Raw genomic sequence first — 17,851 nt, 5'->3', positions numbered from 1 at the left:
CCAACCCTCGTACATAACTATGCAAAAATATGTAGAGAAATAAGAAGTTCATATTTTGCAGCATGACCACATGTTCACAGAGCAAGAAAACATATGTATATGTACCTCAGTATCACCATCCATACCAATAATCACAATTACATGGTGACACCCTGTATGTAATTACGCATGTGCATGTGGGTGTAAGTATATGCAAAAAAGAAAATATCCAGTAAAAATTCCACATTTTTAAAATTCATTTATTTAAATATAATACTGGTGTACCAACATTTGATGAACTAGATACATAATGTTGTAGGCACATACCCAATTTTTTTTAACAGTTAATAGGGCAGATCATTTTTCGATATATATATTTTTTTTTTTTTGCAAGACAGAAAATATTTAGTTTAATGCAGAATTCCTCTTGCAATACTAGATTCAGTCTCTCATTGCTATTTTCTATCAAGTCTGTACAAATACAATACATACAAAATGCGTTTCTCTGACACGTATACATAACTTTAAATAAATGTCACCTTTTATTGAAATACTTAAACATCTTAGAAATACTTCACATTCTTAAAATTACACACAAAGAATAATAAAAAATGTACAATCCTTATGTTAATACAAAAACAACAGTATCTCTTAAAGCTTTGCTCACTGGTATAAATAATTTAAATCACAACATGACTTTTTTTACAAATAGAATTAAAGCTGTTACAAAACTCATTAAATCAGCTCTTTTTTTCCCTTCTTTTTCCTGTAGTTCAATGTAAACTGCTTCAACGCAACTCACAGATATTCTTCAGAAATGTTTTTGTTCACAATCATGCAGCCAGATATGAATTTATAAAACCCTGTGATATGCTTATCAAAAATATTCGCTATTAATCATCTGGGCCCCAAGTGAAAGCTGCTGCGTCTGTGCAATTTCCTCTCCCTTAAAGACAAGTACTCCTTACGAATCGCACTGGACCAAAGTTCAAGAATGTGGTTAACTTTCTGCACTATTTCATGCGCTATTTCACTATCAGCCTCAAAATCATGATGTTTGTAGCTGCGCTCGGTGTGATACACCAGACGGAACTGAGCACGTTTTGCATACTTCGTATCTGTCAGATCACAAGCAGCCACACAATCTATGTTGTACGTTGCTGCATTATGCCGTGCCCAAAACTTAGCACCTACTTTTTTGTTGAATGGGATCTATCTCAACCTTTTCACCAGAAATACCTGTTAGAATGAAGTGAAGTAATACATTTAGTTCTTTGTAACGAATAAGAAATATGTACAAAGTACAGTTTTATTAAAAATGAAAGAACAGATTGCAAATATTTATTGTGGACACACGGTGAAAGATACAAACATGTGCTATGCATCACAAGAGAGTGTAAAAATCAACATTTTTTCACTCAATATGAGCACCGTGTGCAATACGGCAAACGTCACAACAATAATCCATTTTGTTCCACATGGTTCGACTTCACAGCCGAAATAATTACACTCTTTCAGGTAGACGTAGGAAGTAAACAGGGTCTTTTATGAATAAAAACCACATGGGTGATGTGGGGACACATGGGTGGTCACTAACAATGCACAAGGTCATGGCGACGTCTTCCAATCCAGCATCCCAGAACTCCTGGGGAGTCGCCATATTGCTTTCACTGCCTCCAGCGCTGCCAAGCGGGATGCAAATTCTACATGGTTTATTAAAACTTTGATTCATATTCTCTCCAGTCACACGTAACACATGCTTGTATCTTTTACTATATGTCCACAATAAAAATTTGTAATTGCTCCTTTTTGAATAAACCTTTATGTTAACAGTAGCATATGATACTAATAACACTGTTCTACAAATTTTCACTTTTTTCCCGTTACAGAAAGGAAAGTAGCTGTTATTCACTGAAATTGACCTGAACACAAATTTGGACTTCATTTTCTACTTACGTGAAATTTAGAAAATTTCGCACTCCTGCGTTGAACAATTTAATAGTTAAATCCTATTAATTTCGAAGATCCACTGTCTTCATTCATATTAGCCATAAGCAATGTACTGGCTCTTATTTTAAAGATAACCATAATTCATATTATATAGCAATTAATCATAAGCAATGTGAGCAAAACTTGATAAATATAAGAGTGCAGTAAAATGAGGCCAGGGGGACACTTGCTCCCCCCCGAGATATCTGGGAAGAATCAATACAATTCAAATTTTGAAATTATAGCATGAAAACATAGATGTGAGGGTGCAGTGAAAGACAGATTAAGCGTCTATGCAAATTAACTTAGTGCTGGTGATGTTTTATGATAATTCTCTTAACTGGGAGAAAGCATAACTCAGTGTTTCCTCCACTTTAAACACTGCCCTGCCCCCCTCACACATACACACAAAATCCTGCATGCAACTTTTTTAAAAAAAGGTTACTGAATTCTCGACAAGAATGTTTTCTGTTGTACAGGACAAAGTACCCTTTCTTTACTGAAATAGATCCCTTGAACAGTAAAACCCACTAACAGCAAAGCAGTAAGAAAAAAAATGTAATTAAGTAATACTGTGAATGTTGAATTCCCACTCAGTCTTCTCGTAAGACGTCAGAAGATTCTCCACGAGTTGTTCATAGTTCTTTGCTCTCGTGTTCCCCAGAAAACCATGACACACTTGTCGAAATGCATTCCATGCAGTTCACTCGCCATCACCGAAATAATTTCTTTCATTTTTTCATAAGTTTACTTAATACCAACTACATGGACAAAAGGAACTGAAGGTAGAACATTACAGTTGTACAGCACAATTGCTTTAAGACATTCATCATCCGCCACACGATTCCATTGTTGCAGCCATAAGGCAAACAATTTGGCTTTTTTTGTGGGAAGTTTGAAGTTCTAAGTCCCTGATTAGGTCATTTAATTCGGCCTTAGTTATCTTGTGGTTTACAGGATTCTTGTTGGGAAACCTGATGGTAAGAGACCTGTAGGAAGGCCAAGACGAAGATGGAGGGATAACGTTGAGATGGACCTAAATGAAATTTGTACGTATGAAAAAGATTGGATTGATCTTTCCCAGGGTAGGGACAGATGGAAGGCTTGTGTTGCTGCAGCCATAAACCTTCAGGTTTAAGAAGGCTAGAGAGTTAGTTAGTTGCCTTGTGGGGTTTGTTAGCAGCCAAAGGTGGTGAAATACTTCCCTGAATTATATGACATGTCGGAATGGAGTGCTGTTGTTGGGATGCTACTTTGCCAAACAGCCACCAGTGTTGCCACGTCGCTTTGCATACTGCATATAAAAATCTAAGAATACTCTGGAAACACTGCACAACTGAATGCAAACTGGGTGCCTATGGGTGGAAGTGAAATATCGCCTTGACATCCTGAGGGTAACCAGAAGGGCACACCTTGAAGTACACTGACGTACAATTTTTTTTTTTTGAGCTGCAGAACATTTTGCAAAAAAACACCCTTCTCTATGTTATGTGGTTTCCGTTATGTTTGATTGTACAGGACTTTAGGACACCATGTACTTATGAGATAATTATAACACTGAAATAGTGACGACATAAATTCACTTTGGAGAGAGATAATTTTGCCATGGTGTTCTGGGTATGATGGAGCATCAGATGCCATACAAGGTAAGGTAAGACTCCCTGTGGGAAGTGGAGCCCCACATATTTCACAATCCCGGCAACTTTTTTATTTTTTTTTAAGGTGATGTAATCAGTACCATACTCCAAACAACTTTATTTCCCTGTGTATTAGAGGCTGAATGAACCCCAGAATCAGTTTATGCAGGGTCAAGGCTGGGGAAAATTCCCACCTTAGATCACTCACCATGGGACTCGAACTTATGTCTCCATGCATGGAGGTTAGACCACCACAAAATTGCCAGATTTAAAAAATGTAATAGTAGCTTCTTCTCTAACTACATACATTATTGTAACAATCCAATAACATATTTAATCTGGGAACACAATGACAAATTGGTAAAAAGGTTTAAAATTGTAAAACGTTATAAAATTCACTAAAAGTCATAGGAAGCAAACCGTTAACATGAAACTAACATTTCTTCCTTTTGTTTAGATTCAAATGAGAGGCACAATTTTTTGGTAAAATAAAAAAGCAAAATTTCGGTGTTTTAGTGGTGAAAAATCGGATGAAAAGCAGTATATAAAATGATATTTTGGTTTTAAAATTGTGAATATAATCCTAAATTTGGTTTAAAAACTGCACTTATTACCCAAAATAAACATACACCTTCTAATAGCACATTTATGTACTTACCAGAGTATTAAGTTTATTCCTGTATCAAGGGGTCCATTCTTGCTTCTCAAATATTTCCAACAGGATTATACAATTTCCCGTGAATTGCATAACTCGCAGGATAATTCAAACTTCAGAAAGTGTCACATCGGTAAATAAACTCTAAATTTCGTGTTTAAGAGTCTATTTCGCATTTTGGAGTTCATTTTGTATCATTTCGTGACAAAACAGGGTAGGAAAATGCACTTCACAACTTTTATAATTTTTCATAATTAACATTACAATGTGTTATTTCACATTTCGTGTTATCATCAAAAACAATATATGCATGGCTATAATTATAATCTATTATATTAATTAATTTCATTTACCTAAGTGTATTTCTGTTTTAGCTCTCACTTTATTTAGTATATAAACTCGATATGACTGATATAAGGGAGCTTCCATTACTGACATTTGACCTTTCATTGCAGTTTCATCTTCGCAGAGCAAATCATGTCGTTTACCTGTAAATTCAGAATAATAAACAAAAAACCAACCATTGCTTAATCTAAAAGCTCATATTTTACACAGACCTGATTCTACATTCATCCAATACTTAGCGGTTAAGAAGTAGTTGAAAAATTGTGATCTAAATGTGTTACTGTACATTGTCAATGATAATTTCCTACAATTAACAGTTTCTGGACAAAGACATATTTAGGGAAGTGAAAGACTTACTAAGTACTAAAATTAAATAATGAAATAATAATATAATTAAAATTAAATAAAGAAAATATACTTCTTGTTTAATCAAAGTTATTTATTTCCACCAAACTTATTGGAAGGCAAGATTATATTGAGATCATAGGACATACAAAAGATTTATGCAAAATGTATTACTACTTATAATAACATGCATAAAATATTACCAGGAACTTTACTTTTTGTCAACTGGATCTGACATCCTTTTTTGACATTCAATAAATATTCAATTCTTTATCCATTTGACATTAATATCCTTGCCAGGGTAGATGTTTTTTTCTGTTACAAATTTTGCCAACTTCAACTACATGTAAGCTAGATGAATACAGTATTTTTATCTATTCATGTAATAAAAATATATGAATTATTATAATTATTTTAATTTAAACATTATTATTATTTGGAGAAACTTGGTTTGGATCCCCCCTCCCCCGAAATATATTTCTAGATATGTGCCTGTTTCTGGAGTTCACATAAAAATGGAAAGGAACTGTGGTACACGGGAGAATTGAAATTTCTGATTTATAATACAGGGTCTTGAATGTCACAGGAATTTTTACTGAAGAAGTAAAAGTTTCATTACAGTTAAATGCACACGATCTGTGCGCTCACCAACTAACTGTGCCACCATTATAGAAAATGGATTGACTGTAGCTCTACATATTCTTGTATATTCCATCTTATAAATAAATACTATACTACAGCTGTTTAGAAATTAAGATCATGCACTAATAATAAATGCACAGATGACACTTACTGTACAAACGAACCATACAGAATTCCAAATCATCAAATTCCGACAATTTTTTATCTAGATTAAGAGAGACTCCAGGAACATGCTTCTCTTCCAAAGTGTACTTTAGACCTGAAACAATAACACCAGATAAGTTGAGGGCTACAAAATAACAGAAGTACACTATTTAATTATGAGCTACCACTTAGCCAAATCGTTAGCACTCTTGCCTTTAGTGCAACTGGAAACTCTCAGTTACAAGTAGTACACATTGGACTGTGTTTTACAGACAAACGAGGCTCTGGCATTTGGACCTATGGCCAGTATAATTCTCTGTAGGGTGGTGTGTTGTGTCCTTATGTGTGCTGAGTGCCCCTTTACAGTCTCAGCTTTTAACCCTAGTAAGAATATTTTATAGTCTTCCAACATTATAATTATGATATATATATATATATATATAGTTATGATAAGGGACTGGTGGTGGTGGACTATATCAAAGCTTTCAAACATTAATATGAAACAGGGATGTACCTATGAAATGCAAGAAGGTAATATATATAACACATACTACGTGCCAATAATTATGTACGGAGCAGAGACTTGGACAATGACAGAGAGAGACAAAAGAAAGACGCAGGCAGTGGAGATGAAATTTTTAAGTAGTATATTGGGGAATACTAGAAGGGATAGAATAAGGAATGAGGAGATCCGACAGACAGTGGGTGTTGTGAAGCTTCAGGACAGGATAGATCAGGCACAGACAAGATGGTTCGGACACATGAAGAGGATTGATGCAGAAAGACTACCAGTAAGAGTTTACAATGCACAAGGAGTGGGAATAAGGCCAAAGGGGAGACCAAGATGTCGGTGGAAAGAACAGATAGTGGAGAGTGTTAGGAGAAGAGGACAAGATCGGAACACCATGGAAAAAGAGGAGTGGTGGAAGACCAGGAAAAAGTGGAGAAGCTTGACTTATATGCCGACCCAGCCAGAGGCAGGAAACGGCTAAGGATGATGATGAAGGGGCTGGTCCCCGTATAATGTGACGTGAAAATAGCCTAAGTGCCGATGCACCCAAAATTATAAATTCAATCCATCAAACCACGTGGAAACTCAAAATGTTGATGCTGGAGAACAAATGAGGATCTACTTCAAAGCAATAGGAGCATAGTCCAGCCTTGAAAGACAGAAAACTGTAATAATGAGACTAAATGTGCTGACCACACAGCACCCAACGGAAAGCTCCTTGACAGGCCTCTTCCCTCATCAGGCTGTTGTGCTGCAGAGTTCTACTGTCCTGAAAAAATTGTAAAAGCCCCAATAACTTATGATACAAAGACACACAAATCTGCATTTCACTACTATATACCAAACATGACCTACAAACTAAAGGTTAAAAGATTAAAAATCAGTAACTTACGTCTGTGAGCATGAGATTTATCAAACTACGTTTCGAAGGTTATACTACCTCCTTCTTCAGGTTGAAATGATGTTTTCAGACACCTGACATGGTTCCTCGTCGAGAAAGTGATGGTTGAGGATTTAGGTTAAAATGGTATAGGAAAGACACTTTCTAAAAAATAATGTAAAATACACATACTAAAACCACGCAACACTCTATCTTTTAACCTTTAGTTTGTATTTAATTGTGAGGAATCAGCACATTATCAGTATGTAAACATGACCTATCTATGTACTTGGTTTTTAAAATATTCACAGATAAGTGCCATGATGCCTATTCTTACCTTTGTCTTTTCAAACAGCTCTTCTCTTCAATAAAACCACATTTAGTACTTCTTTAAATGTCACATCACGGCTGGGAGCATCGTATACTTCTCTCTTCCCATCTTGCAAATGCCTGGAAAGATAATTCGAAATGTAATTCACAAAATCTATTCAAGAAATAATTTTGTTTGTAACTTTTGCAAATGTATATTACATTTGTTGTTATATATAGTTGAGACTGCTTTATATGTAACTCAATTCTGCGTAATTCTGTTTTACATGTAAATAACTGAAGGTCCTGGCAAAATATAATTTAAAAACGTGTAAATTGAGCCTTATTTGTACATAATGCGTTTATACGTAATTCTGGGTTATACATACTAATTTTCATAAAATGAAGTTGATTTGAATGTAATCAATCTACAAAAGTATATATTTCTTGTAGTTACAAAAACACAAGGCGATTTTCAAATATGAAACAAGATACGAGGGCATGGCGGCAATCGGTCTCAAGTTGCAAGGAAGAAGGCAAGGAGAGGCATGAAATCAGAGGAGGAAGATGTGCTGCAGTTGTTAAGAACCTGATATGCATTTTCTTTTTTACTCAATCGCATTATGAAACTACACACTTTAAAAAGATGCCGATACCTGACACTTGTTGTGTTCCATAATAAAAACAGAACGGTTTCTTCAGTGAACATTTTCAGTTGCTACTGTTCGGCTGTGGAAAACAGAAAAAGCAAATGTTACATGTTTGACCAGAAAGTAAAATTCATATGGGAAGTGGACGTTAATTCACATAAAACTTAAGTATCTAACTTTTAGATTCGTTAATTTATCACTTTTGACAGAAATAGCCTGTAGCATATCTTGATCCTCAAGATACAATTACAGTATTTTAATAATGATATGACATGGTATCTAAATCTGATTTAATTCTCAGTTATGCATATTATTTACTCTTCACCTTGACATACATATAACTCAGATTCAACTGTATTAGTGTAGGAAATGCATTATGGTGTATTCGACTTCTTTTGGATGTCTGGACACCACACACAGATACTTTATCTTAAAGCCATTAGAACTACAGGACTTGGGTGGATTGTGCTGTATTCTGGTGATGTAGCCTTGGTGTAAGTTAACATATCCATTAAAACGGAGATAGTATTAAAATATGTACCATCAAGTGAACTGCATATTTTTTATTTTTTATTTAATGCAAACTATAACTTTTTATAAGCATTCAAAGACTTAAAAACAGTTTTTCCCAGAATACACAAAATGTTATGTATACAGTTATGATTTTCACGCATTCAATTTCACATTTAACACTTTGGATCATATTTTTGTTTACTTCCATGATTTATCACTTCCTTCTACCATCATAAATTTCACAAACAGCTACAAAAATTTTGTACTAAACTTCCTTGCTATTTGAAAAATCACTTTCCTCATACCCATCACCTTTCGATGAAATTAAAACTTAATTAATATTGCCACATGGCTCAGAGAAATTGTCCTTAATCCAGTAGCAGCTCGTGCCTAAAATAAGAGGTGAAGAAGTACATTTATAGGCAATGAAAAACAAATAGTAAGTGTCAGTGGGCCCCCACAATTTAAAACGTCTTTTTTGTCTTCATCCGTCCATCTGGAAAATGGTGTCTGCAACAAATTGCACACTAAGTCATTTACTGGGTTCATTGTACGAACCACAGCTCAACACATGAACACAACACACGGTAGGAAACGCGAAACACACACGTGGAACAAGATCTGGCGAGAATGCAACGATTTTGCCACAACCACTGGATGCAATGTTTTCTGTCGACGAAAGAACTGCTGCACCTAGATGGCGACACCCATTCAATTCCAATGCTAGGTGATGTCACCGTTGCCATGACAACCGGCTAAAGTCTTCGGTAACCTGGTGGCGTCTGCTCTTGGTTTGTTTATGCTACAACGAACTCTTCACGTGCCTAGCGATGAGCGGCATATTATTTGAGTAGTATCGTGTGCATTCTGCTGGGAAATAGTTTAATTTAACAAGAAAATGAAAAATGTCAATATTAATTTGAAAATTAGGTGAAAACATCTGCACTTGTTGCACTTGGCCAGCCACCACTGCCTTAATCTTAACGCCATTTGTAACTAAGAATCCTTTTCATCACTTTTGGATAATTCAATTCCTTTTCAAGGTGCATTTTTCTAACAATGTCTTGAACTGACAATACTTTACGAGGTGCTATTGAGACTACTGCTGCCTGGCGATGTAACATTAAATGGCAGTGCTTGCTTATCTTGGGATTTGGTATACAAAATTTCACACAGGTGGGTGAATGCATTGACTTATGTCTTTTCAGGATACATTTAAAAAATGGCAGATTCACTTGGACCAATGTGTGCATGCAGAAGGGGCTACTTAGACGGCGATGACAGCCAATAGGTCCAAGTTGAGTTTTTGACCCGATGATAGCACCAGGCCCAAAAATTTTCAATATCATCTCATATTTCAGTCACAACTTTCATTCTTTTTACTTGAGAAGTCCCTGTATTGGCTCTTTCATGTGCTGAGAGCATTGTGATGACATTGAAAAGGTTGCTTTGATATAAACAACTGGCACATCTCACCAGCCTGCACTTCAGAGAATTGCATTAGCTACACTATATCTTCTCTGTTGTTGAATGCAAAAAAAAAAAAAAAAACTGCAGCTAGCAAACACCTTCAGCTTGTTCTCTTTATACACTTCAGTAACTTTGAAGGTAGTTTTGGCATCAACTCCAATTATAATCTTGGTTCCTAGATTTAAAGCTTTTGTTTTGCAATGTCCTCGATGTATTGATGAATCTTTCTATTACACCTCTAATAACACATTCCAATGAGTCATGAAGAAATGGGAACATCCTCTGAAACATTCTTGGAAAAGGTTAAAATGAGCTAGGAAGGCTAATAAAGAACTTGAGCTCTGAAAATACATGAGGATCATGAAGTCCTACCATGATTTGATGGCTAGAAATGTTTACTATGATTAAAATATTCTTTCAAATCAGAGGAGATACCTATAGACCAATGGTTCCCAAAGTGTGCACTGTGGTGCCCTGGCTGGCTTACAGGGGCACCGTCAAGTGTTCCAATATTTTCACTGAAATGGCACTTACTTGTTAGTCTATATATGGTTTTAGTACTTTTTACACATAAAATGTTTTTGAATTTGAAATATGTTTATTTTTTTTAACTTAATGCAAGCAATCTTACCGCACAAACTGAGAACTGCAAGTGTTAGATAAGCCTACATTCTGCCTTGGGCACCGTGGAAAAATCTTGAAATACTAAGGGCACCATGAAACAAAAAAGAACCACTGCTATAGACATTTCAGCATTCAATGCATTTTCAAGAATCAAGACGACAAGCACAAAAGTTATGATAGAAATCAATGACAACAGTAATTCTTATGTAATATGCACGTGAATAGAAATCACTGACAACAGTAATTCTTATGTAATATGTATGTGAATCAAAACAATCTTTAAAATCCGGTGCAGGCACATAGTGGTTCGGATCCCACTTTAAACTGTAGGTCCAGTCCCGATTATCTTTACTGTGAATAAAGTGGACTTGAAACACCAAATCAACCAACCAATCTTTAAAATAATAGAGGCTTCAAGAAACTTCTGTATTTTTCGCTCATGATTTTTTGGGACCATGTTGAAAAGCAAATCTTCCAATCAAATTCAAGTGCATTTACATAGAGCAGGTCCAATTTACATTTTGCATATCCAAATAAAAAACCTGATGACTGCTTTAAGAGAAATAATACAACAGTGTGCTTTTTAAGCAGGCAACAGGATTTTCCGTTACTACTTTTCCTATTCCCTGAGATTTCCAGATGTTTAAACTGTGTGGAGAACCCTAGAAAATAACATCAAATGGGGATACAGTATATTTTTAGTGTGGAAATAGGAAACAAAGGCTCAAGTTGCCACAAAAGCATTTTAAGTATTTTTTTGAATTACAAACACTTGTTGTATCAAATTAGAAGTTACAAATATGTGAAAAATCCAGTCTCTTTCTTTTTCAGTATTCTGAAGACTGTAACGAAGGTCTCTGATTTTTCCACGTCAGTGAGGAACTTCAGACTTTATATTAAAACTCAATGATGCAATGGTAAGTGTGAATGATGAAGTATACAAACTAGAGCTGAGCTGAAATCGATGCTGATGTATCAGTATCGGAAAGTTCGGTTGGAATTTATCTTCTGTTCCGGCGTTTTAGTATTTTACGGGATCCACAAAAATGCTTCTCGACACATTTGAGGAGTCTAATTATCCTGAAAATTATGCAAAATCAAACTTTTTTTTTTGCACGAAAAAATAATTTTGTGAATACATAATATATATTTTAATAGTCTCATGTAATTCATGAATAATCTATAGCAAATTTCATGGTAAATTGATGCATATAATTGAAGAAGAAAATTTACGCACCAATGCTCATCAATATTTTGAATAAAATTTTAATTTTTGCAATTTTCAAGTATTGGTATCGGTAAGGGTATTGGCTCAGCCCTAAAACAAATCCAATGCTTTATGCTGAATTCAAACATATTGCCCTGTTTCTTAGTCATGGAAGATGGCCAGAATTACAAGAAAAAAAATGCACATGTTAAAGAAATTCACTTTTACACATTTAAAAGTACTTTAACTATGATCAAATACAGGGTTAGCCTAAAAGAAATACAGTTTATAAATTGAAATTTGTTTGTTACATCAGAAAGCATTTAGTACTGTTGTATAAAGTTTTCAAGTTTACGACCTCCACTCTTTTGTTTTGTCTTCGTGACGTCAGCATCACGTGAGCACCCTTGACGTAAGCCGAGCAGTATGGCTGCTAGCCAGGTGGAGAACGCTATCTGCATGCTTGAATTTGCAAATTCTGCTACTATTGTGCAACGTCATTTTAGAACACGGCATGGTAAACAACCACCCACAAGGCAGTCAATCTACGATTGGAGCAAGACATTTGAGGAAACTGGTTGTCTGTACAAGCGGAAAAGTCCTGGGAGAGGAGAACTGGAGTATCGCATTGATATATGTCATGTTACAAAAGGGTCACACATAGAACACTTGTAACTCACGAATGTAAACTTCAGGATGTACTCTTCAAACCATGTATTTCAGCCCTATTATTAAAACTCTTGCCGGTCCCCATGGCGGAGTGGTTAGCACATCACACTGCAGGGGTTTCAGGATCGAATCCTGGCTTGGGCATAGACGTTTGTGATGTCTATTCATCAATTTCATCATATCATCACTCATCCCCATCTTTGCAAATTAGCCAAAACTGGCACAAAAAGTGAAGTAAAATAAATAAAATAAAAAAATTAATTAAAAACTTCTTTCTGTAAAACTTTGAAAGTGTCTATTTCGTTTAGGCTAACCCTGTATAATATATTGAAATACATACTTACACAGTAACTGTTATAGGCGTAAATTTCTTTGCCATTTCAACCTCCCTCTCTTCAACTAGAGCTAAGAAAGTGAAGTCAAATTTTCCCACAATTTCTCGAGGATCTAGGCCGGGAAAGTCCCAATCAAACTCCCCATCATCTTCAGCTATGCACAAGTTGTAATGATTTACACTCTCCCTGTAAAGGTAATACAATAATGACATTAATGAGAAGCACAGACCAACAACATGCACAAAACAAGCAGATAGTCACAAACATAACTTAAATGAATATCTGCTTCCAGAGATACACAAGAAATTAAATACTAAAGTACTAAAGTATAAGAACATCTGAAAATAAACATTATTTATTCTTGATGCCATATGTTTTGGTTCTCCATAGGTCTACACATAAAATAATAAACAGAAAAAAAAGAGTTGATTTCAAATTTTCTTAGCAGTGTATCTCAGCTTGTAGTCTGTGGACCTCCTGGGTGTGGAACATGCGTCCACAAAAGGTACACAAAGGCTTGAAGAAATACAGTAAAATCTTGTTAATCTGGACCCCAATAAGCCGGACTTTGCTTAATCCAGACAGGCATAAAAAGCAGAATGCAACATTTTAAATGTGGCTAGAAGTCAACAATAGCATTCGTCATATTGCTCCATAACGGCTAACAATACGTACATCCAACATCCATGGGAGAAATTAAGTTCCCAAAGGAAAGGCAGTCAACCACTGATGAAATTCTGTTTCCCGCAGACTTTCGGGAAGAAGCTGCATTGACAAGAATACCCTCGGCATATTCTTGTAAAACTCTGGTCACTATAATACATGGCCGTAAAAACCTATGCCCTTTAAATACACCATAATAAACTTTTTTTTTTTGCTATAAACGGAGTTTTGATGCACTTTCTACTGTTCTTTTAGGTTATTTCAGTTAATCCGGACTTTTGTTAAACTGGTCAACTTATTCCCCCCTTTAGTCCAGATTAACGAGGTTTTACTGTACTACAAACTTTTATATTTGTTGCGAATGTTTGAGGACTGTCAATATGAATAAACCAATTTGGTGGTTAAATGTGTTACATGGCATACACAGAGATAAAATCATGAAAATATTTTCATCAACATTTGAAGTTGTTTATAATATGTACATAATTTATCAATATAAAATCCACATTTCAAGATTGCCCATATGCTACAGTCCATCTGTATTACTCACGATTAGGGTGAGGATTTTCATGACCTAAAAAATATGCACTATAATTTGAAAAATATGCCCTTACAACTGAACTGTTTCAAACATCAATATTTAACACATGCTTAGATATTTTCACGTACTATTCTAGTTCACTTTATGAGGCCAAAGTCCATATTCTGATCTCATTCCATTAGATAAGGAGACTGTTTTTTACCATTTTTCAGGAAATAAACTGATGTATAATTGTAAAAAATTCAACAACTTGAGTGAACATGGGAATAACAATGAATCCACTTCGAAAATGGCTGTATATGCCTTGAAAATCCGAAAATATGCTGAATATGACCGAAAATATATCAAAATATGCTCCATCACGTAGAAATGGCCAAACATGCCTAAATATGACCTTAAAAAGCACCTTAATTTAATTAGTTTTTTCATAATATGAATTTGTATATATTTAGGGAACACATCACCCTTACCAAAAAAAATATGCTGTCATGAAAATCCTAACCCTACTCATGATATAATGAGACTTGTGAGTGAAATACAGCATCGGCCTTTCCATTAAGCAATAGGTCATCATTTATTGTCACACTGGTCGACATTTTGAGGAGAAAGTTGAGATGTTTTCAAATCTATAGGTGTTTCTGGAAGTATTTTGAATTCTGATCATGGAAATGACCGATTTTTTCCCCAGGTCAGGATTTATTTTCACATAACCCACCATTTCGTGAAGGAAATTTTCATGAGGGATTTCAAAAATAAAACTACGTATTCAAAGTCCGTACAGTCATGTGTAGGTGGAATGTGGATTAAAAGCATACAATTCTACCCTTTTAGGGTTCAAAATTGAAGGATATGTATGGTAGAAAATCAATATTTTACCACCATCTAAACAGAGCCGTCCATTGGGGAAATAGTGGAACTACACATTTTATTGTGAAATGAAAGCAGTTAATATATTGCTGTTTTCCAGGAAGAAAAAAAAGACACGACGTGGTGGAGGCACATAGTGGTTCGGATCCCACTTTAAACTGTAGGTCCAGTCCTGATTAGCCTTAATGTGCATAAAGTGGACTTACCAAATCAATCAATCAATCAATCAAAACTGGACATGATGGGTAAAAATTGATTTCGATTTTGGATTCAGCATGCTGAAATTATTCACAAACAGTCATCTGCGAGACATCGAAACCCATGTCGACCAGTGTCATTATTACTATTACAAAAAAATTAATGATTATTGCAAAAAATACAATGTACATTTGTAATAAAGTACACTTCACAAGTGACTTTCAATAAATATTTGATGTACTTTAGGATATCAAAATTACTTCAGCTCTGGCTAAAGTCTTTAACACCAAAATATACCTCAAGGGGGTCCATTGTAAAAGAAGTATTAAGGACAAATGTTGTAAAGAATTACTATTATTATAAATGCCTTAAGTTTCAACTGCAATACAATCAAAAGATATATGAACGGCTCGGGTGTAAAACATGGTAAGCGACATTTTGGGTATTTCCGAGTTCATTAAGAATAAAAGCTCATTACAAGCTATCCTGCAGATAAATTGTTTTTGTGTTGTATAATATTTACCAATTTCAGAAGGCTTCGCTGAGTCCAATGCAAATTGTATGACATGGCAATTTCACTCGAAAATTGAAGGATGGCATATTTTACTTTGTAGCTCAAAAGTGACCAAAATGTCACCCGAGCCCTTCATATAAAATTCCTACCACAACAGCATCACAGTACATCACTGTAAAAGAGAGTAACTATTCCTACATATAAACAAAACTTACTTTAACTTATAAGATTTGAATTTTTCCGAGACCTTCCAACAAACAAGTCCAATCAGATCTTGTACTTTGGCCGTCGTTACGATCTCAACATACATGGGATAATTCCGATGCTCAGGCGGTAGCATTGTTAAGAATATTCCATACTTCCTAGTGGGTGTTCCAAACTGTGCCTGCAAAGAGAAAAATCACCACTACAAATCCAAGTGTACTTCTGTTTTAAAATGACTGGTAAGTTATTCATGGAAGAAGTATAACTTTGTTGTTGTAAAAATCTTAAAAAAATATAATTACAGTTGAGCTAATACTGATACTTTGACTGCTATTATTACTAAAAAAAATTATGTTTGAAAATGATTGATTTGGGTCATTTTACTTTGCATTTCTGCCACTTTTGGCTAATTGCAAAGATGAGATTGAGTGATGATGACTTTGATGAAAGAATACTTACAAACAGCCATGGCGAGGCTGGGATTCGAACCCGAGACCCCTGGCATTGTAGTGTGGTGTACATACTTACCACTCCTCAACTGAGGTTGGGGGATGTTTAAAATTACTTTAACTTGTACTGTGTGGAACCTTCATCTTATGTTCTACAGCTAAAATAATAATAAAGTGAGGAGTATTAAAAGTTGTTTCATTAGCGCCAGAAATTCTAAATGCATTATGAGGGAAAATGAAAAATTCAAATTTCACAGAAATTCAAATTGACACACAGTTACTTTCTTTCACCTTTGCAGCAAACAGTCAAAAGGTAACATTTAGGGCTAAGCTGTAATATTGGTCTTGCTATGTATCTATTTAATCACTGGTACCAGTCAATACTTTCCAGAGTTCAGGCATCTCAAGGACTCTTGAAAAAAATTTACATGACACTTTTGCAAAATTTAAGTATCCTGGAAATTATGCAAAATGCCTACTGAGCATACAATGTTAATTTGACATTTTCCATTTTCTAATGCTTTAAACTTTTTCCCACACTCACTGTTTCTCTACTTCATTCTACAGTTGCTTCCCTCTTTTTTCCTTCGTTCCCATGTTTCTCAATACCTGTGCATCCCATGGTACATTCTGCATTTGCTCTTAGCATTATATATCCGGATCCTTGTCTTGCGAGCGGCATGGAAAACGGTAGATAATGAGTAAAGGCTCATTTCCCTAAGAGATCCGTAACACTGTTTAACCCTAGACATGAAAGTAATCTTGAGGATCCTGTTTCGTGCATATTACGTTGAAATAAACGACAATGGTCACCAAACTGTTGCGATATTATATGAGACCACTTGCGGAATCTGGAGAAAGAGGTTTTGGCTGGTATCGGATGTAAAAGAGGGCACTGACTTTGCGAGAGAGTCTGGGACTTCACTCGGGAAGTTTGGGGAGTATGTTGGGCGTTAAATGAGAAAATTCGGCTGCTTTTTAAAAATGCTTGTCACTGTCGTTGTTTATTACTTGCTTGAGTTGGTGTTTTAAGTCCACTTTGTGCACAGTAAGGCTAATGGGGATAGGACCTACAGTTTAAAGTGGCATCCAAACCACTATGTGCCTCCACTAGGTATCGAGCCTGGGACTCCTTGATTACAAGGCGACAACACTACCACTGTGCCATCGGGAAGGCGCATTGTCGTCGTTTATAACATATGCTGGTTAACATTATATGGCAGAGCTCTAATATGTAATCAACAAGCTTCCATTACTTGTTGCTTGAATAGTTACCTAGGAGCTAGGGAGCCTAAGCCTCCAAACCCAGATACGAGGCTGGTTTGAAAAGTTCTTGGAATCACCACCAGATGTCAGTGCTAGGACAACGAGGTTCCCGCATAGTAATAGGCCATCCTTTATTAATAAACACGTGGCGCGTCAGTGTTCTGGGTAGAGATCTGTGGTGCGGACGTCACTTTGTAGTTGTTCCCGTGCAGTGCTTTGTGAAGATGGAAAAAATCGAGATTCGA

At 35.6% G+C, this 17,851-nt stretch overlaps 1 protein-coding gene across 1 annotated transcript; it reads right to left on the bottom strand.

Annotated features, from left to right (window-relative positions):
- Positions 1–225: 225 nt before the first annotated feature.
- LOC145994163 (target of rapamycin complex 2 subunit MAPKAP1-like) lies at positions 226–16,976 on the bottom strand. The gene is given in 8 exon segments (XM_083130256.1): positions 226–1,183; positions 1,185–1,218; positions 4,614–4,748; positions 5,744–5,851; positions 7,465–7,577; positions 12,914–13,090; positions 15,903–16,072; positions 16,950–16,976. Coding segments are annotated over 8 exon segments (1,071 nt in total). The 3' UTR covers positions 226–876.
- Between the last annotated feature and the right edge of the window lie 875 nt (positions 16,977–17,851).

Source organism: Lepisma saccharinum, chromosome 10 (genome assembly GCF_977018435.1).
Source record: "Lepisma saccharinum chromosome 10, izLepSacc3.1, whole genome shotgun sequence".
NCBI lineage: Eukaryota > Metazoa > Arthropoda > Insecta > Zygentoma > Lepismatidae > Lepisma > Lepisma saccharinum.
Note: the sequence above shows the minus strand (reverse complement) of the source record. Positions and strands in the feature narration are given on the sequence as shown.